Source organism: Bos taurus, chromosome 26 (assembly GCF_002263795.3).
Source record: "Bos taurus isolate L1 Dominette 01449 registration number 42190680 breed Hereford chromosome 26, ARS-UCD2.0, whole genome shotgun sequence".
Lineage (NCBI taxonomy): Eukaryota > Metazoa > Chordata > Mammalia > Artiodactyla > Bovidae > Bos > Bos taurus.
Window position 1 is genome coordinate 42704279 of NC_037353.1, and position 22190 is coordinate 42726468.

General features: G+C 40.8%; 1 protein-coding gene across 1 annotated transcript; it reads left to right on the top strand.

The window, feature by feature from the left end:
* Window positions 1–1280: 1280 nt before the first annotated feature.
* On the top strand, window positions 1281–20574 carry LOC510536 (ATPase PAAT). The gene is made up of 6 exons (XM_002698555.6): window positions 1281–1595; window positions 2287–2490; window positions 3300–3372; window positions 6349–6555; window positions 14609–15063; window positions 19366–20574. Exons 1-6 carry the CDS (start codon window positions 1432–1434, stop codon window positions 19598–19600), a joined length of 1338 nt encoding a protein of 445 aa, XP_002698601.1. The 5' UTR covers window positions 1281–1431; the 3' UTR covers window positions 19601–20574.
* The last annotated feature ends 1616 nt before the right edge of the window (window positions 20575–22190 follow it).

The window sequence follows — 22190 nt, forward strand, 5'->3', positions numbered from 1 at the left end:
GCCACAATATTATTCTCTAAGGCTCCATAACTTAAGTATCTAACAACTAAAGACGTAGGAGATACTAGATTTTTCAGGATTATCTTCTTCCAAACTCTGTTACATGCTTCTTGTGTCAATGTCATTGCTTTCAATGTTTTGCTTCAACAGTCTCGAGATATATTCTTTACAATTAGATTTGTGAAGTTTATTCTAAGACCATGCTGCTACTGCTATTTAGACCCTAAGTCTCATCGGAGTCTATGTGACCACATGGACTATCGTCTGTCAGGATTCTCTGTCCATGGGATTCTCCAGGCAAGAATATAGGAATGGGTTGCCATTTCCTTCTCCAGGGGCTCTTCCCGACCTGGAATGAACCTGAGTCTCTCGCTTGGCAAGTGGATTCTTTATCACTGAGTCACCTCTACGGTCCATTTTTTTCACAAGGTGGGGCTGACAGAAAGGCATTATAGGTTTAGCTATCCCCCGGGCATCTGGAAAGTTCCAATACCACTTTCCCGGACAAAAGCTTAAAGGCCCTTCAGGTCCAGCTCAGATTCTACAGCTCCACAACGGACCCAAGGCCGCCTTCCTAATTGCTCCTCCTGGGGCCTGCAGTGCAGACCAGTGGGGCAAGCCCCTTCCGGCCCTTGTCTTTCTCCACTTTCCATCCGGCCCGGTGGGGCCCGGTTCTGGGCCCGGGGGACACGAGAGGGGTTCGGATCGGTGACGTCCCAGGGCCCCAAACCATCCCTAGAAATTCGCCCCGGCCCCACAGCTGCGGGGTACACTGTCCAAACCTCCTCGGCGAAAGCCGAACTGCGGGCACCCACCTGATACCCTCGGAGGAAAGTGCGTGTGGGAGCCGGGTGAGGAGTGACAAGGCGACTCCACGGCCCGCTCGCGCAGTCCCCAACCCCCTGCACCACAACTGCCATCAGCAAAAACTATCGGCGTCCACTCCAGAGACACCCAGGGTCGAGAATAGTTCCTCCAGATCTCGAGAGGAACGGACACCACACCGAGGAACGGACACCACACCGAACTCGAGATGGACTCTCCTCAATGGACCAACCCAACTCGGTCAGGCCAGCAAAAGGGGAGCAACACCACCTGCTTCAGTTCTAGGGGTAACGTCGAATAACGGCGGCGTTCCCGCATGCTCTGCATCGAGCCTGCGCAAATCCCAGGGCTTGGACGAGGCTGCCAGTGCGCATGTGCCTCCCTACCGCTCTTTCCCCAGCGGCTTGGGAGCCCCGCCGCCTAAACCGGCCGATACGCGCATGCGTGTTTACGGTAGCTGGTCTCTTCCAGACGCCGCAGGGAAGCCGTGGCTGTCAGGTTTGCCGCCGGCCGAGCCGGAAGTTGCCCTTAACCTTCCTTGGTCTGGCGAAAATTAAAGAGCTATAAAGAGAGGTTCCGGAGCCGGCCTGGTCCGTAGGTGGCCGAATGGAGACCGAGACCGTACACGGGCCACTGACCCGGCGCCCGACCCTGGTCTCTTCCTGGGATGCCGAGTGCGGAGCCTTAGCCCAGAGTCTCCGTCTCATCCGGGCTGGTCTCGGCGCCCGGGACGCCGACTGGGAGGAGCTGCTGGCGCCGCCCGCCTCGGGGTGCGCTGGGCCGGCGGGGACTGGGTTGTGCTCAGGGACACAGCCGCGCTCCAGGGGGAGCCGCGAGGGGAGACGGGGACCCTGAGGGGAGAGGGTCTGCGCCCGAAATGCGGGAGCCGAGCGGGTGACGGGGCTGTGCGGGCGGCGAGGGCGAAAGGGCCGGGCCCGGGTGGCGGGAGGACAGAGGGGCGTCCGCGGGAAAGCTGAGGGGACTCGGGGGTGAATGTTGGGGGCGAGGGGGCAGGTGAGCGGGAGACACACATCCCCCTTGAGTCCATCTCGTCGGCTCCTGAGGCCCCTTGTCGGGATCAGAACCGGCCTCTTATCCTGAAACAAAAACCTCCTATCTACCAAAACAGGCATTAAAAAATCCAAATGTCGAAAATCTTCATAAGCTTGATTTTGAAAATGGCACACATTTGTCATTTATTTCACTTAACTATTCAGGCAGTAACAGGAAGTCACATACAATGTAGATAGAAGTCAAGGGAAAATAGTGGAGACCCTCGTCTAAAGCATCGTTTCGTCATGATTTCTTTATTGAGCATTCATTTGGTCAGTGTTTTGGAATGCACTTGGACTCCAAATGCAGACCTAAGTGAATTGGATAATATGTCAACCCTGTGGCCCAGTAAGTGGATTAACGAGAATGTTCGGAGGACTATAGGTATATTCTTCATTTTCTTTTCAGCCAGGATCAGGTGACTTTGAAAAGGAACCTGAACAACCAAGATGAAAACCCCTGCTTCCTTTACTTGAGATGTGACCCTCATGGAGGTGAAGAAATCGTTTCTATTGGCATTTTAAGTTCAGCAAGAAATATGGAAGTGTACTTAGGAGAGGAGTACTGTGGAACCAGTAGGGGCAAGAATGTTTGTAATGTTCTGGATAACAGGTTTGTGACTTAATGAATGTGGAAGTGTTCTTCTGAAGTAGTGTTTTATTTTCTTGAGCTTTTACAGTATTTGTTGATTCTCTGACATTGGTGCTAAATACTAGGAGAGAGAAGATAAAAACATACCAGCAGACGTAGAAGTTTAGGCCTTTAGGGATCTTAAAGACAGTCTAGAGCAGCCTAGTTGTTTTTATAAATGTGGAAATGGAGAGCTAATGGAAGAGAGGGAAGTTGAAATAAATGAATAAAATATCATAGCTAGTTAGTGGAAGAGTTTTATTAGAATGAAACTCTGGTAAGTGTTTCACATTTGTTTTATTTAACTTACAAGGCTCTGTTTTCCAAAAATTAATTTGTCTTATCAGTCTAGAACTTTGAACATTTTCCTGTAGGAAACCCTTTACAAATAGTGCATGAATTTAAGACTGCCATACCAGCGTACTTAACCCATTATTATACTTTTTGATTTTTTCCCCCCAATTTCTTAGGAAGATTCTGTCTTAATCGTTGCTTAATATGAATCAAAATGTGAACCGTGCATGTTGTATATAATGGATATATTCTTGAGCTTTATGGTGTGCCCTGTGCATGGTTATACAGTGGGTATAATTTAATTTTTGCATGTAGCTAGTAACTGGCAGTTAGTGTTTTTATATCCAGTGCAACTCCACAGGAAATTCAAACTGTTTATGTCTCACCAGGAAAACTGAATTTCAGGATTTAAATATTGTCCTGGAAACCTTTATTTTTAAATGTAACTCTTATAAATGATAATGTATGAAATTTTTTATAATTTTTTTTATTTTTAGTGAACATGAAAAGATTACTTTCTACAAAAAATATCTAAAATTGGAGTCTCCCACACATGCTTGTAAAATAAAGGTAAGTCATTCCTAAATTTTAACTAATTTGAAAACTATAGTTGTTTTTCTACTATATATACACTTACTTTCTGTTGATTTGGTAAAATAATTCAACTTGGTCTCTAGTTCTAGTTCAGAAATATTAGTAAACTGTAAAAAAAAATTATTTTCTAATATGCATTTGTCTTTTAAAATTTGAACATTTATTACATTGCTATGTCATGACATGTACTGTTGATAATACAGTGGTATTTTACTTTTAAGCCTTCAAAAACTGTGATTAAAAAAAGAAAATTTTTAACTAAGTTATAGTTTATTTACTTGAATATGTAAGTTTAAAAGATTTGTTACCTTTTTATGAAACTTAGGTGTCAAAAAAAAGCACATGCAGTTTTGGCCCCCAAATATTTAGAAAGATAAAATATAATTAGAGAACTTTCAGACAAGGGTAACACAAAGGTGAAGAGAATTGGACTGTTGTCTTCAGCATAAACAATATTGTTAAAGTGAAGTTTACTGATGTCATCGGGTGTAGGGAAAGGGTATAGAGCTGAAAACCATAAGCCCTGGCTATTAAGTAGGCTCTTCTGCTGACTAGCAGAGTAATCTTGAGCCAGTTTCTTCATTTTTGTTTGGACCTACTTTATGGGTAATATTAGGGAACTGAAGAAAATAAATTATTGAATTGATTATTTTTATCTCTAAAATTCTATGTTGATTATTCAGTTCAGTTCAGTTGCTCAGTCATGTCCGACTCTTTGCAACCCCATGAATTGCAGCACGCCCAGCCTCCCTGTCCATCACCAACTCCCGGAGTTCACTCAGACTCATGTCCATCGAGTCAGTGATGCCATCCAGCCATCTCATCCTCTGTCATCCCCTTTTCCTCCTGCCCCCAATCCCTTCCAGCATCAGAGTCTTTTCCAATGATTCAACTCTTTGCGTGAAGTGGCCAAAGTACTGGAGTTTCAGTATCATTCCTTCCAAAGAACACCCAGGACTGAGCTCCTTTAGAATGGACTGGTTGGATCTCCTTGCAGTCCAAGGGACTCTCGAGAATCTTCTCCAACACCACAGTTCAAAAGCATCAATTCTTCGGGGCTCAGCTTTCTTCACAGTCCAACTCTCACATCCATACATGACCACTGGAAAAACCATAGCCTTGACTAGACGGCTTTGTTGGCAAAGTAATGTCTCTGCTTTTGAATATGCTGTCTAGGTTGGTCATAACTTTCCTTCCAAGGAGTAAGCGTCTTTTAATTTCATGGCTGCAGTCACCATCTGCAGTGATTTTGGAGCCCCAAAAAATAAAGTCTGACACTGTTTCCACTGTTTCCCCCTCTATTTCCCATGAAGTGATTATTATTACTTATTATCCCATGAAGTGCTAATTATTACAGAAGAGCAAAGATGTTGTTTAGGTGTATATACTAATAGCTTCTAAAATTGTTTAAGGGATTCATTCATCCACACATATTGGAATGCCTATTAATGACAGCTATGGTACTTGACATTTAGGAATTAACAGTTATGAAATGAATTGGAATGAAGCCATCACATTACTAATATTATAGTGGGCAAGACAGATAATAGGTTGATTCAGTGTGGAAAATAGGCACTACATTCACTCCTGAGAAAGGTTTGGGGATTAAAAAACAGAACAGGAATAACATGGAAGTTGAAATGTGGGTGTATACATTTCATAAGGTATTTACTCACTTGCTGATGACAGTCGCATCTTTGGTGCAACACTTTTTAGATCATGGACCTGTATTCACCTGTGTCTTTGTGTGATGTATGGGTTTGTTGTCTCTGAGGGTGAAAGGGATTTGTAACTGTGCTGTGGAAGTACCTCGGAGTGCAGAGAGTTTCATTTAGGAAAATCTTTGGGTTTGTATGAAGGCCTTTTCTGGGCCAGTAGTACCTTTAATAGTATACGAAAGTTAAATGATAGTTACTGATGTGTATCTTTGAGCACTCACTCAGTGATATACACTGGACATTGTAACACACAATCCTTATAACAACTATGTGTGAACTGATTTTACCCCTGACTCAAGTTTGGCATCTGCCCAGGGTCACCCAGACACAGCCCTCACTGAGTTCAGGTCTGTCTGATTCTAAATCCTGTTTGCATTCCACTTTGAACTTCCCTGGTGGCTTAGACAGTAAAGCATCTGCCCACAATGCAGGAGACCCGGGTTCAGTCCCTGGGTCAGGAAGATCTCCTGGAGAAGGAAATAGCAACCCACTCCAGTATTCTTGCCTGGAAAATCCCATGGATGGAGAATCCTGGTAGGCTACAGTCTGTGGGGTCGCAGAGAGTGGACATGATTGAATGACTTTAATTTACTTTACTTGCTACTGTGCAGTCTACAGCACACAGGAAACATCTTGATTTAGAAGCATGAACAAAATGAGGCAGCATAAAGCACTGGAAAAGCTCCTGGGAAAGAAGTCAGAAGAACTAGGCTCAAAGATTGACCTTTATTTACTCTCTTGACAAATTAGAAAATCATTGCGAACTCATCTTTTCTATGTGCAAACTATTGAGCTCTCTTAAGTCATCTGGACATTCTGTTAGAATTCCTTTAGAATTTATTCTAAATTCTAAAATACTGAACTGTATTAACTATCAGCCAACACTTTGCATGGGCTTCTAGTGAGTCTTATTTAATATCACATAATATTATGACAAATTTCAGTATGTTAAGGACTCAGATTGGAATAGTTTATCTTTAATTCTTTTTTTTTTAAAACTATTAAGTAAAACATTATTTACACTTAATTTTTTTAATTACAAAAAGACTTTTTAAAGTTGATGTAGTTCTTTATAGCTTTTTTCTATGACTAAAGAAACTTTAAAATGTACTTGAGGTTAATTTTTAGACTTTTGAATGCTTCAGTGATACTTCAGTATTGACAAGAAATGACCTTAAACAATGGTTGTTTTTATTACCATTATTAATTTTCCTGGTCTTTTGTGTTATAATAGCTGCTCTCCTTTGGTGAAAAGAACTGTGTGTTCATCAGTAAAGTTGTGGTACACGTAAGGCAAGTCTCGGCACATTCTTCAGCAGGCTCTCCCACTCTAGGATCAAGGATAGACCTGGAGAGGGTCCAAACCATCATGGAGTCCATGGGGTCAAAGTTATCACCTGGAGCTCAGCAGTTGATGAATATGGTGAGATTCCAGCAGCAGGTGAGTAGGAATGGGTTTCTTTCCAGAAACCATTACAATTCTTTAAATGATAGCACTTTATTACAACATGTGGTGACATAAATTTTTTCCTTTTAGCTTTTATTATTGATTTCCCTGTTATCTTTACTGACTTATGTAAAAATTGCAGCTTGCAAAAAAAATGGTTTTTCAGACTTCACAATTTTCTGTGAATTCTCTAGCTCATTCATTCAGCAAGCATTTACTTAGCCCCTTTTTCATAAATAATGCACTGTTTCGATTACTTAAAAAAGTTCTAAGGTGAATTAGTCTACAGCCCGTCTGTAAGGATTTCTATAGACTTAATAGAGAACTCAGGGCATGGAAGTGGGGAATGTTGAGAAACACTGATGGCTGCTGCTGCTAAGTCGCTTCAATTGTGTCTGACTCTGTGTGACCCCGTAGACAGCAGCCCACCAGGCTCCCCCGTTCTTGGGATGCTCCAGGCAAGAACACTGGAGTGGGGTGCCATTGCCTTCTCTGTGAGAAAGACTAGGAAAGGGTTATTAAAGAAAGTGGCATTTTATCTGGGCCTTTAAAGAGAAAGGGTGGGATTAAGCAAGTGAATTTGGAGAGATGCAACTTAAGAGAGAATAGTTCAGATTAAATCTTCAGTGCTGGAAGAAGTAGGATGTAGCTAGGAATGGAATAGAAGTTCATTTCTCTGGAATGAAGATATGATAGGAGAAGCTTCAGGTGGACTGGGGCTGGATCATAGAGGATTTTGAATGCTGTTATAAAGTTTGTGGGTGTCTTTTAGCTTTGCATGACAAAATGTGGTCCACTGGAGAAGAGAATGGCAAACCACTTCAGTATTCTTGCCTTGAGAAACCCATGAATAGTATGGAAAGGCAAAAAGATAGAATACTGAAAAATGAACATATACTACTGGATATCAGTGGAGAAATAACTCCAGAAAGAATGAAGAAGCAGAGCCAAAGCAAAAACTACGCCCACTTGTGGATGTGACTGGTGATAGAAGCAGGGTCTGATTCTGTAAAGAGCAATATTGCATAGGAACCTGGAATGTTAGGTCCATGAATCAAGGCAAATTAGAAAGTGGTCAAACAGGAGATGGCAAGAGTGAACGTCGACATTTTAGGAATCAGAGAACTAAGATGGACTTGAATAGATAAATTTAACTCAGATGACCATTATATCTACTACAGTGGGCAAGAATCCCTTAGAAGAAATGGAGTAGCCATCATGGTCAACAAAAGAGTCCAAAAGGCACTATTTGGATGCAATCTCACAAACGAAAGAATGACCTTTGTTCATTTCCAAGGCAAATCATTCAGTATCACGGTAATCCAAGTTTATGCCCCGAACAGTAACGCTGAAGAAGCTGAATGGTTCTATGAAGACCTACAAGTCCTTTGGAACTATCACCCAAAAAAGATGTCCTTTTCATTATAGGGGACTAGAATGCAAAGGTAGGAAGTCAAGAAACACCTGGAGTAACAGGCACATTTGGCCTTGGAGTACAGGATGAAACAGGGCAAAGGCTAATTGAGTTTTGCCAAGAGAAGGCGCTGGTCATAGCAAACACCCTCTTCCAACAGCACAAGAGAAGGCTATACACATGGACATCACCAGATGGCCAACACTGAAATCAGATTGATTATATTCTTTGCAGCCAAAGATGGAGAAGCTCTTTATAGTCAGCAAAACCAAGAGCGGGAGCTGACTGTAACTCAGATCATGAGCTCCTTATTGCCAAATTCAGACTTAAATTGAAGAAAGTGGGGAAAACCACTAACCATTCAGGTATGAACTAAATCAAATCCCTTATGATTATACAGTGGAAGTGGGAAATACATTTAAGGGACTAGATCTGATAGTCAGAGTGCCTGATGAACTATGGACGGAGGTTTGTGACATTGTATAGGAGACAGGGAGCAAGACCATCCCCGAGAAAAAAAATGCAAAAAAGCAAAATGACTATCTGAGGAGGCCTTACAAATAACTGTGAAAAGAAGAGAAGTGAAAAGCAAAGGAGAAAAGGAAAGATATACCCATTTGAATGCAGAGTTCCAAAGAATAGCAAGGAGAGATAAGAAAGCCTTCCTCAGTGATCAGTGCAAAGAAATAGAAGAAAACAATAGAAGGGGAAAGGCTAGAGATTTCTTCAAGAAAATTAGAGATACCAAGGGAATATTTCATGCAAAGATGGGCTCAATAAAGGACAGAAATGGTGTGGACCTAACAGAAGCAGAAGGTATTAAGAAGGGGTAGCTAGAATACACTGAAGAACTGTACAAAAAAGATCTTCATGACCCAGATAATCACGATGGTGTGATCACTCACCTAGAGCCAGACATCCTAGAATATGAAGTCAGGTGGGCCTTAGGAAGCATTGCTATGAACAAAGCTAGTGGAGGTGATGGACTTCCAGCTGAGCTATTTCAAATCCTAAAAGATGATCCTGTGAAAGTGCTGCACTCAATATGCCAACAAATTTGGAAAACTCAGCAGTGCCCACAGGACTGGAAAAGGTCAGTTTTCATTCCAATCCCAAAGAAAGGCAATGCCAAAGAATGCTCAAAGTACCGCACAATTGCACTCGTCTCACACGCTAGTAAAGTAATGCTCAAAATTCTCCAAGCCAGGCTTCAGCAATACATGAACTGTGAACTTCCAGATGTTCAAGCTGGTTTTAGAAAAGGGAGAGGAACCAGAGATCAAATTGCCAACATCCGCTTGATCAAGGAAAAAGCAAGAGAGTTCCAGAAAAACATCCATTTCTGCTTTATTGACTATGCCAAAGCTTTTGACTGTGTGGATCACAACAAACTGGAAAATTCTGAAAGAGATGGGAATACCAGACCACCTGACCTGCCTCTTGAGAAATTTGTATGCAGGTTAGGAAGCAACAGTTAGAACTGGACATGAAACAACAGACTGGTTCCAAATAGGAAAAGGAGTACATCCAAGCTGTATATTGTCACCCTGCTTATTTAACTTCTATGCAGAGTACATCATGAGAAACGCTGGACTGGAAGAAGCACAAGCTGGAATCAAGATTGCTGGGAAAAATATCAATAAGCTCAGATATGCAGATGACACCACTCTTATGGCAGAAAGTGAAGAAGAACTAAAGAGCCTATATGAAAGTGAAAGAGGAGAGTGAAAAAGTTGGCTTAAAAGCTCAACATTCAGAAAACGAAGATCATGGCATCTGGTCCCATCACTTCATGGGAAATAGATGGGGAAACAATGGAAACAGTGGATGACTTTATTTTTTGGGGCTCCAAAATCACTGCAGATGGTGACTGCAGCCATGAAATTAAAAGACGCTTACTCCTAAGTTATGACCAGCTTAGCATATTAAGAAGCAGCGACATTACTTTGCCAACAAAGGTCAGTCTAGTCAAGGCTATGGTTTTTCCAGTAGTCATGTATGGATGTGAGAGTTGGACTATAAAGAAACCTGAGCACCGAAGAACTGATGCTTTTAAACTGTGGTGTTGGAGAAGACTCTTGAGAGTCCCTTGGACTGCAAGGAGATCCACCAGTCCATCCTAAAGGAGATCAGTCCTGAGTGTCCATTGAAGGGACTGAGGTGAAGCTGAAACTCCAATAGTTGGCCACCTGATACGAAGAGCTGACTCATTTGAAAGATTGAAGGCAGAAGGAGAAGGGGACAGCAGAGGAGGAGATGGTTGGATGGCATCACCAAGTCAATGGACATGAGTTTGGGTAAACTCCGGGAGTTGGTGATGTCCAGGGAGGCCTGGCGTGCTTGCTCCATGGGGTCACAAAGAGTCAGACATGACTGAGTGACTGAACTGAACTGATTACATGTAAAGATGGGTCAGCAGGAAGTGAGGCTGCAAGATGGAAAACATCTGTTATTTCTCATCCAGATGAAGGTTAAAGAGGGCCTAAACTTGAAGGAGGAACCTGGTGCTGGGCTGTGAGATGCTACAACAGTGGTCCTGGTGGGACTTGACCATAACTTAGTATGAATTTTGTGGGAGAAAAACAATCCAGTGAGAAACTGAAGTTTTGAAGATGCTGATACTAATAATACACATGGAACACAACAGAGGGAGTGACTTGGGGAAAAAGGAGTTTAATTTGGAAGTATTGAATTTTAGGTGTGAAACTTTAAAACAAGAACAAATTAAAAAATCAGATAACTTCTGTGAGATTTGCCAATATTAATTTAATAGGAGTATCACTGGAGGGACTTCCCTGGTGGCTCAGATGGTAAAGCGTCTGCCTACAATACAGGAGACCGGGTTCAATCCCTGGGTCGGGGAGATCCCTTGGAGAAGGAAATGGCAACCCACTACAGTATTCTTGCCTGGAAAATCCCATGGATAGAAGAGCCTGATAGGCTACAGTCAATGGGGTCGCAAAGAGTCGGACACGACTGAGCGACTTTCTTTCTTTGTTTCATTGGAGGGACGGGCAGACTTAGGAGAACAGGAGAGCTGGTGATGATCTTGGAAACCTCAGAATGGAGAGCTTCCAAAAGAACAGAGTCCATCCTCTTCGTTCTCTGGTACAGTGATCTCACCTGCACAGCTCAGGAGGTTCCTAACAGATGCTCCTGCTCCAGTGCTCCCTCTCCACAGAGCAACCAGGATGATCTCAGAGGGTCCATCAGACTCGACTTCCCCTGTGTAATGTCCCCGAACTGCTTCCCCTCACCCCAGAGTTAATCCAGATTCCTCACCCTCTCATCTCAGATCTGGGCCATTGTTCCCTCTTCAACACCATCTCCTGTCACATCTCCTCAGATGCTCGTCTCTGGACATTCTGAGGTGTGTGTTCCCCAGATATCCACCTGTGCTCCCACCTCAGGACCTCTGCACTCTTAACTGTTCTCTTTGGCCAGAATCCCCTCTTCTTGATCTTAGCAAGTCTGCCCTTTTCTTGTTCTTTCAGCCTCATCTTAAATGTTCCATCTTGAGCGATACTGTCCCTAACCACCCTGTTTAAAATAATTAGCCTCTTCCTCCAAATCTCTATCATATTTTCATCAGAGCTTTCTTGACTATTTTTGTTTTCATGTATTGTTCTGTTTATCTCACTCATATATAAACTTCGTGCAAATAGGACCTGGCTGTCTTGTTTATGGCTCCAGGTAAGTACATAATATATATGCCCTTCAGATTATCAACAAGTACTCCTCAGAGATCTTCAGGGAGTCGATTTGAATAATGATAAGGTGAAAGTGTTTAGTTACTCAGTCATGTCCACCTCTTTGCGATCTCGAGGACTATAGCCCTCCAGGCTCCTCTGTCTATGGGATTCTCCAGGCAGGAATGCTGAAGTGAGTTTCCATTTCCTCCTCCAGGGGATCTTTCCCACCGAGGGATAGAACACAGGTCTCCCACATTGCAGGCAGATTCTTTACTATCTGAGCCACCAGGTTGGGTGATAAGATGTAAAGTGTCTCATGAGCTCTGTAACTATCTGTTGAGTATAAAGTAAGAATGTTTCATAATCAGAACCCCTCCTCCTGTGGAAGGGGTGTGAAGACACATACTCTTTAGAACCTTCATGTGTTAATTGGGGCAGGGCTTGTCCAGAAGGGGAAAGGAAGGATCTGAGAGCAGCTTACCGGCCTCTCCCTGTTTTGCCTGTGCCTTGTGAAAAATTTTATTGAAGTGATTTCTTATTTTTTTGTTTTGAAGTTCAGATGTGCTGATTGTTTTTGCTTAAGCAGTTTAGAATAATTGAGTGGGAATTCTGTCTCTAAATTCCTGGTATATGATTGTCATTTAAAGTTATCTGAGTGAAAGCTGTGAGAAAATATATTTTCTCAAAGAAAACATATTCAGTTATTCAAGATTTTTATTGTTTACCTTTTACATCTTTAAAAAAATAAGATATTTTTTCTTGCTTTTTCAAAGTGATACTTATACACGCACATTCTTTATAATTAAAAAAACTAAAGATGATCAGAAATCCTACAAGATGTTCATAAAAAATTTTTCAGAAATCTTGGAGTATATGTATACATATATTAAATAAAATATACATGTATAAGTATATGGACACAATTCTACATAAATGCTTTCATGATTTTTAGCCTGCTGTATGTTTTTTCGCACATGTTAATAGCATATGACATGTGCCCTAAACAATCAGTTCATATGAATCATTTTATACATATTTTTCTGCCTACTTTAAAAAAGGTTTGATGTCCCTTGCAAGGCAACATACGACAGCTCAAGAAAATTAAGAATTGAATAAAGGCAAACAAAAGAAGTAGAATAGCCACCAGCATCTAAAGTTAGTTCATTTACTGCACTGTTGTATAGACTAACCTGTGAATTTCTCACCATTTAATACAAAGTAAAAAGTCACCTTAAGAGCTTTTCTCTAGAAGAATATGACTAATTTTTATGATCAGTGAATTTCTTGAAATAATATTATATCAGAAAAGAAAAATTCATATAGCAGATGCCTTAATTGCATTTACATTTTTCTAATTAAAATTTCTGGCAAATTGTCATTTACAGTTTTGACATTAAGTCCACTGTTTATGTAATTGCAATTTTGTAGAATTTTCAATTTTTTATCATAAAGTTTTCTTGTAGTATCAAAATTATGCTACCACCAAAAATAATCGAATTTTGCCTTTGTGATTGAGTAAAGCTTCTTTTCACCAAAGGAGAGTGGTCTAATTTTTAAATTTTATAAGTATGATTGTATATAATCATTCTTTAGGAATAATTTAATATTTACTTAAAACTTGCATTCAATAGAAGAAGATAAAATTTTGTTATAAAGGGAGTTTCTCCACTGGGCAGTTCAGTAGAAGTTCCTTGGGGCCCTATTGCTCCCACATACCAACTTCCCTGGCTCTCATTATTCGTATGTCCTGTTGTATTTTCCCTAAAGTATCACCGTCTGCATCCACAGGATTTCTTTCTTTCTTTGTTGTCTATCTCTCCCTGCTGCCTAGATTGTACTGTCCACACATCAGTGATTTTCTTTTTTTATTCACTGGCTTATTTCCAGGGCCTGAAACAGTACCTAACACAGAGTAGATTTCTGGAAAATATTTGTTGAATGAGTAAGTTTGAGGCTCACTTAATCCAAGAATCATTTTTCAAATATCCAGAAAATATATGGACTGAGTGTCTTCACCTAAGCTTGAATAATACTTTTCTTAGTCTCTCATACAAGGTATTGAACAATAATATCACTGTGAGATGATATTCCCTGATAAGTATCTCTAGTAGAGATCTGGGTTTAGAATTTAGGATGGCACCATAAAATGTAACAGTTAGCTAGGCTAGAGGTAGTTTTGCTTTTCTCTTGTGGAAAAATTGAAGAACATAGCAAGAGTATGCCTCCCTGTAGGAGACCGTGTAACCTCCTATCAGATGTGAGCCGGTCTTCTCAGGAACGAATATAGCCTAGCTGGTTGAGTTGAGGCCACAAAATGTAATCATTACCCTATAAATTATTACAGCAGACATGGCCAAAAGGTAGCTACCTCATTTTAATCACTGAAAATGTTAAAAAAAAAAATGCAGACTTTTAAGTATATAAGTAGAACATCAAACTTTAAGCAAGTAACTATCTAGTCTATCTTCCAGTGAAAACAAACTGTATTTCTTTAGGGTGGCCTACATTTGTGACAGTAAGCAGATGATTTTTAATTCTAGGAAAATTATCAATTATTGTGACTCATTAGAAAATACCATAGATTAAGGAGGGCTTTGTAGTAGAAACATTAAATATGCCTGTGCAATTTTACTAAGTATGCTTGTATTTACTTGAAGATTTTCCTTAGCAAAACTACACTGAAATGACTAGAAGTCTTGACTCTGGAGCTGGGTGTCCGGGGTTCCAGTCCTAGTTCTGCCACCAATGACCGTGTTACCTTGGCCGAGTTAGCTTTAGTCTTTTCTCCTCAACTCAATACTGGGACAGTGGCTGTGGCCTGCTCCACGTGAACGTTCTGAGGCTCAGATGGAAGAAGGCACCTTGCCTGACTCGAGGTCACTCCAGAGTTAGCTGTCACTATCATTAATGTTCCTGCTCTTTCCTCATCTGCCTTCCTTAGAATTGTGTTGCCATCGGAGAGCAGCTCCAGTCGATCCTGGGAAACACGGGACACAAGCACGTGATGGGGCTGCCGTCCTCGTCTACTCCGGGAGCCTTCGACAAGTCATCCTGCACACCTTTTCCTTTCAGAACTGGATTGACATCTGGAAACGTGACTGACGACTCGGAGGCTACCACTGAGAAGAGTCTGCAGCCAGCTGGTGGAGGAAGTATGAGCAGCCTCCAAGAGTGTAAAATTGGGCCACAAAGCCGTTCTATTCTTGAGAATGATCTGAAGAATGCAGTATCTTCTTTCTTATCAAAGAAAGCAGGTGACAGCTCACACATACCTAACTCCGAGTTGCTGCCTTTTCTGCAGAATTTGTGTGGCCAGGTGAGCCATCTCCGGGTGGGACCCGGCACCAAGTGGCAGGACAGCATCACCAAGCCTGGCGGAGGCGCCGGGGGTGTCACGTAAGTGTTTAGACCCGTGTGGTCGAGATGGGGTGTGGGGGAGGGTGCGGAGGCAGGTGGGGGAAAGAGGTTTGTTTCAGTAGCTTCTGCCTGAACTTGTTTGCGGAGAGAACTGTGGGAGCTTTGACATTTCACCACTGACACACGTAGAAGAAAGAAATATTCTGCAGAGTAGAATGTGTTGCTTTGAAAGAAGTGTGTAAATTGGAGGTGCCGAGCACTTCTCAGGCCTTTGGTGGGAGGAGTATAAGCAGCAGACAAGGGTCGGAGTAGAGAGTTACCTGTATGAAGGGAGAGGAGCTGTGGTAGCCATGATGTGCACACTGTTTGCCTGATTGTATGAAGTGAGCCATTGCAGTGGATTTTCCTTGTAGATCATGTGTGACCAGGCTAATTTTGGAGTCATCCAAACAGTTTCCAGCTAATTATTTATAGTATACAGCCTCTTATCCTCTGGTTTCATAATTCCAATTTTTTCCAGTCCTGCTCTGACTAAGTGGCAGCTATTTAGTATGTTCCCCATCCTTTATATAAATGGATTGTGTCCAAATATTGCACTGGAATTCAGGACTCTAATCATAGTCCTGGCTTAACTATTTGAGTTAACTATTTCAATCTTTGGAATTATACTTTTATTACGTATAAAATGAGGTAGTTCTGTTGGTTGAATTTTTTTTTAATGTTCCAATAGCATTCAGTTTGAGGAGTTTAATAAGTTATTGAAACAAAAAAGTGGTTCTTACTTGAGAAGGACAAGGAAAGATAACAGTAGTCTTTAAATTACTTTAATATTAGGTTGGTGCAAACTTAATTGTTTTTGGACCGTGAATTTTAAATCATTATAACTAAGCTCAAATACATCTTTATTAGTCAGAGTAGGAACCACTACAATCAACATATTTTTACCAACTAGAAATAAGTTTGTTTATTCCTGTAGTGTAAAAATCTGTGCCTCTGGATCCAACAAACTCTTGGAAAGCATTTTCTGCCTCTTGCTGGTTGTGGAAGCATTTTCCCTGCAAAAAGCCATTGAGATGCTTGAAGTGGTAGTCGGTTGGCAAGAGGTCAAGTGAATATGGCAGATAGGCAAAACTTTGTAGCCCAGTTTGTTCAGCTTTTGAGGCATCAGTTGTGTGATGTGCACTCAGGTGTTGTCGAGGAGGAGAATTGGGCCCTTTCTGGTGACCCGTACTGGCTGCAGGGGTTGCAGTTTTCGGTGCACCTCATCGATTTGCTGAGCAATCAGATGTAATGGTTTTGCTTGGATTCGGAAAGCTATAATGGATCAGATGGGCAGCAGACCACCAGGAGTGACGAAGACCTTTTTTGGTGCAAGTTTGGCATTGGGAAGTGATTTGGAGCTTCTTCTCAGTCCAGCCACTGAGTTGGTCATCACTGGTTGTCTTATAAAATCCACTTTTCATCATGTCACAATCCAATCGAGAAATGGTTTGTTATCATTACATATAGTAAGAGAAGATGATACTTCAAACCATTTTTTTTTGTTTTTGGTCAGCTCACAAGGCAAGCACTTATCCAGCTTTCTCACCTTTCCAATTTGCTTCAAATGTCAAATGATCATAGAATTGTTGACGTTGAGTTCTTAGGCAACTTTCTTGGGTAGTTGTATGAGGATCAGCTTCAGTGATTGGTCTCAGTTGGTCATTGTCAACTTCTGTGGCCGGCCACTGTGCTCTTCATCTTCAAGGCTCTTGTTTCCTTTGCAAAACTTCTTGAATCCCCACTGCACCATATATTCCTCAGGAGTTCCTAGACCAGCTGTGTTGTTGACGTTGGGAGTTGTCTCTACTGCTTTATTTTCCATTTTGAAGTGGAATAAGAATGTATTCCATTATCAAATAGCAGGTTTCAACAGTGCAAAACTGCAATTACTTGTGCACCAACCTAATACTTTAAAAGTATTAAATTACTTTAATACTTTAGACTTCCTTACTTCCTAATTATCAGAGAATTTCTTTCATCATGAATAGGTTTCTGTCAAATATTTTTCCTATGGCCATTTATATGATCATGAATTTTCTTCTGTAGTCTGTTCTTATGGTGAATTACGTTAATTTCAAAACTTAAACCCACCTTGCATACCTAGAGTAAATCCCACTTAGTTGTGGGCTGTAATTTTTATACAATGTTGGATCTGATTTGCTAATATTTTGTTGAGTATTCTTGCATCTAATTTATTAGAGGTACTGGTCTAAATTTTCTTGTCCTGTCTTTGGTTTTTCCTGTGAGGATAATACTGGCCTCATAATATGAGTTCCACATCTTAAAAGAGCTTGTGTACAACTGGCATTATCTCTTCTTAAGGTGTTTGGTATTGATAGGAGTCCTCAGTGCAACCAGCTGGGCCTGGATATTTCTTTCTCAGAGACTGTTAAATTACAAATTCAGTTTTTAACAGTAAAGTTGTCAGTTCTCCCCATTGATATGAAGATTTAATGCAATACATACTAAAATTTCACAATATTTTGTAGACATAGGATTATTTTAAAAATTCTATGAAAAGCAAAAGAGGAAAAATAGCTAAGACAACCATGAGAAAGAAGGATGAAGTGGGAGGAGTCCCTCTTCCAGTGTTGAGTCTTCTATAGCGAGAGTATCAAGACAGGGCAGTGATGGCGGAGGGGCAGACACAGGGGTCAGTGGAGCCCAGTAGAGGGTTCATAGACAGACCCACACAGGTGAGCTCAACTGAGTTTTGACAGAGGTGCAACAGCAGTACAGTAAAGGAAGAAGAAAGAGTCTTTCTGACTCATGGTGCTGGAGCAGATGGATATCCAAAGAGCAAAAAGTGAACTATGACCCAAACCTCGTACCTTATACAAAACTTCACTCAAAATGGATCAGAGCCGTACGTGTAAAACATGAAGCTATGGAAGTTTTCTAATAATCCATAGGAGGCAGTCTTTGGGAACCTAGACGAGATTTCTTAGATATGACACGAAAAGCAGGATAATTGAAAATATATTGAACCACATGAAAATGCAAAATTTTGCTCTGTGAAAGACTCTGGGGGCTTCCCAGTGGCTCAGTGGTAAAAAATCCACCTGCCAGTGCAGGAGACAAGGGTTTGATCCCTAATCTGCCAAGATCCCACATGCCGCGGGGCAACTGAGCCTGTGTACCACATCTATTGAGTCTGTGCTCTAGAGCTCGGGAGCCACAACTGCTGAAGCCCGTGTGCCCTAGAAGCCACTGCACCGAGAATCCTGCATACCACAGCTAGGGAGGAGCTCGGCACAACTAGAGAGAAAAGCCCATGCAGCAACAAAGACCTAGCACAACCAAAATAAATAAAAAAGAATTAAAAAAAAAAGGACTCTGTGAAGTGGAATAAGATACGAATTCCAAACTGGGAAAAAATTTGCAAATCACAAGTCCAATAAATGACTTACATCTAAAATATAGAAAGGGCTCTTAAAACTCAAAATTAAAAAGTCCAGCTAGCACATGGGCAAAAGACAGAGAGAGACATTTTACCAGAGAGGATATACAAAAGCAAATAAGCACATGAAAAGATGTGCTATTGACCTCGTGGCTATTAAGGAAAGGCACATTAAAACCACCTGATACCACTCCACAGTTATTCCAATGGCTGAAATAAAAAGTGTAAAATGGTGACAGTACCAAATTCTGATGAGGATGTGGAGAAACAGGATCTCTCATACATTACTCATGGAGATGTAAAATGCTACAGCCACTCTAAAAAATACTCTGGCAGTTTCTAATAACTAAGCGTATTTAGGTACCGTGTGCCTCAGCAGTCATGCCCCTGGGCATTCATTCCAGAGAAAAGAAAACATCTGTCCACATAAAAGCCTGTACACAGTTGTTCATAGAAGCTTCTAGTGATTTAGTAAGGTGGTGTGGATAAAAAAAAAAAAAAAAAAAGCACAAGTATTTCAGTTATACCATTGCTTAGGGAAGTACTTAGAAGACCTTAAAAAAATTCACAAGATGACTTTAGATTTGGAGCTCAAAATAGAAAAAGACCCTTTCTATCTAATGATCTATTCTTTGAGGGTAGAAGTTCCATCATCTTCCTTTTTATACTCTCACTTCACTTTGTGCTTAAATGTTTAATGAATTAAAGAAATAAGAAGGCTTTGGGCATTCAGTGTTGTGGTCCCCTGCTGGGTATGTGTTGGAAATATGTTGCAAGGAGACAGAATATAGTTATGGAGACAAATTTCAAAGTTGTGGCTACTTTATTGTACTGCAGTTTGGTTGTTTTTGTTAAATATTAAGGAAAATTGTTACATTAATATTTAAATTTACTTCTAGACTCGAAGAGCAATCCATTTGTTCCTATTTGGAAAAGATTCTTTCTAAAAATTTGGAACTGATGGAAAAGAAACTTACAGACTACGTTGATCAGCGAATATATAAACTCCAGGAGCACATAGATAATAAGATGGCTTTGTTAATGGACTTGCTGCAGCGTCCTAACTCCCCACCCTCTGGGATGCCTCTACGACATTATGACTCTGGAGAAGGACTTTCAAATGGAGAAAGATAAGCACTCAACATGTACAAAGTACTACAGCTATTTATTACATATTTATTATAAAACCAAACCGCCAAGAGTTAAAGCAACTATTTAATGTCATTTGCGGATCGCTGTTTATTTGCATAAAGTGACCTCAGTGTCTTTTTACTGTACTGTTACTGTATATCTGGTACTGTACACTAAGATTTAATGTGGTAGGGCCATAAATTATTCTTGTTTCCCATATTTTTCACTTTTGTAAGAAATTCACATACACTTCTGGGTTGCTCAGATGTTCAGATTTTTTTAAGGATTTCTAAGGCATTTCATTAGTTTGTACTATATATGTGTTTGATTGGAGTACTCTTGTAATTTTTACAAAGACCTTATGTTTAGGGGTATATAAAGTGCTTAGAATAGTAAGTAATATTTTTTCTTTTTCTAATTAATTATTCTTATAAAACTGGGTACTTAAGACTTGCAACCTTTAATTTCAAATCACCATGTTACCTTTTTTATTGTTTATTTCAGATAAAAACTTAAATGTGATGTTTGGCATGTGTAAAACTGGTTTACATTGGGGCTGTTAATTTTGTGTTCTGTCACATTGTAGCTGTGGATGGAAAAGTAATAATTAGAACTGACCTATTCTTTGTTAGGCTTATTACTTTCAGATTCAGTGTTTGGTGTAAAATGAGAGAAGTCATCTTGTTTTATCTCAGTCAACCCAGGAAGCAGAAGAAACTCTCTGCTTTTCGGAACTGATACAGGCTCTTCTTTCCAGAGCCCATTTCTGTTTAATGTATGAAATGCTGAGATTCTGCATTGAAGCATTAAGGCACATAAATCAAGGAGATTACACTTCTCTCTGGCAGACTTAATTTTCAGAAACTATACCTATCATATATGTGTTGTTAGGTGATATATTTGCCTCTAAAAAATAAATGAATTCACTCTGGAAATTAAATGTTTTCACCTAAAACAAAAAGGATGGTTTACACTCATTTAGTATTTTGATGAATTTATTTCTTTGAAGTGAGAACTAATATAAAGTTTATTCATTTATAAATCACTCTGAAGTTAGGGACATGAGGTTGTTGTTCAGTCGCTAAGTTGTGTCTGACTCTTTGTGACCCCATGAACTGTAGCATGCCAGGCTTCCCTGTCCTTCACCATCTCCCGGAGTAGGATTGTACAATATATAACTTTTACCAGTCTTTTCCTAATTTATTAACAACCTATGTAGCCATTAGATGGCATTTCTTTTAGCGCATAAGAGAAATGCGTCTCACTTAAAGTTGAACCTCTCATTAATAGTTTACACAGCTTCTGATAATTGTGGTCTATTTTTTGATTCACAAATTGCTTAATATAACTAGAACACATATGCTGTGTTTTATAAAATAATTAAATACAATATTTATGATTATATATAATTCAGATGAGCTTTAATTCCTAATCTTCCATTTTTAAATTTTTTTCATGTTAATAAAGACCTAAATTGCATTTTAAATGTATTAGAGATTCATGTGTGTGTTTAGTCGCTCAGTTGTGTCTGACTCTTTGTGGCCCCATGGACTGTAGCCCCACTAGGTCCCTCAGCTCATGGAATTTTCTAGGCAAGAATACTGGAGTGGGGTGCCATTTCCTACTCCAGGGGGATCTTCCCAAACCAGGGATCATAGGTATTGATTTTCTTATATTTATAAATTTCTACACATGTGTATATGTAATTGCTTTGTTACAGTCATTATTGCCTAAGGAAATACTGCCTGGATTTGCTCAAACGGGAGGAGCAGACCCACAGTATGTACAAAATCTCTATTAAAGTCTTATTTTTTCTAGTAACTTTTCTCCACTTGTAGGTGGCACAGCTGGTAAGTCCATTCTGGACAATGAGGGTTGGCAGATGCACCCATGTCAGGGTAGCCACAGCAGTTAGAGGTGGCGGCATGGGATGTGTGGGTGATCAAAAATGAGATCAGGAGACAGGTTATGTATTTTAATTTCCACACTGCCTCCCCTTTGAGGATTGTTTCACCTCCGTCTTTCCTATGGTGACATATAAAGGTTTCCATACCTCTGTCATCACTGGATTTTCAGCCGTTTAGGGGAAGGACAGAGAGTGTACTTGCATGCTGCTGCCACATGACTTGTCGTGAAGAGTCGAGAGGCTCACTGGCGGCGCTTCCTCACTCAGCCCCAGCGTAGCTTTCCAGGCGCACCAGCCACCACCACCATGTGACCTGCTGTTCCAGCCTGTCCCTTCTTCCCAAGCCCCCTTGGGCTGTTGGCCCCAGTCCTGCACACTGACCCCCCACCTCTCCCTGCCCTCATCACAGTCACACTACTGTCCAAAGCTCAGCTCAGGTGCTCTCTCCATTCCTCAGCAAGTGGCTGGACAAGTGAAACCTAGAGACAACACTTAAGGCTCTTCTTAGGGGGACAAAGTTGGCTTAAAGCTCAACATTCAGAAAACTAAAATGGCATCCGGTCCCATCAGATCAGATCAGATCAGATCAGTCGCTCAGTTGTGTCCGACTCTTTGCGACCCCATGAATCACAGCATGCCAGGCCTCCCTGTCCATCACCAACTCCTGGAGTTCACTGAGACTCACGT

Excerpts from the sequence above, each read along its gene's own strand:
- LOC510536 (XM_002698555.6), top strand. The coding sequence starts at position 1,432 with ATGGAGACCGAGACCGTACACGGGCCACTGACCCGGCGCCCGACCCTG. Across the intron at positions 3,373-6,348 it reads CACATGCTTGTAAAATAAAG|CTGCTCTCCTTTGGTGAAAA; the intron begins GTAAGTCATTCC and ends GTGTTATAATAG. Across the intron at positions 15,064-19,365 it reads GGAGGCGCCGGGGGTGTCAC|ACTCGAAGAGCAATCCATTT; the intron begins GTAAGTGTTTAG and ends ATTTACTTCTAG.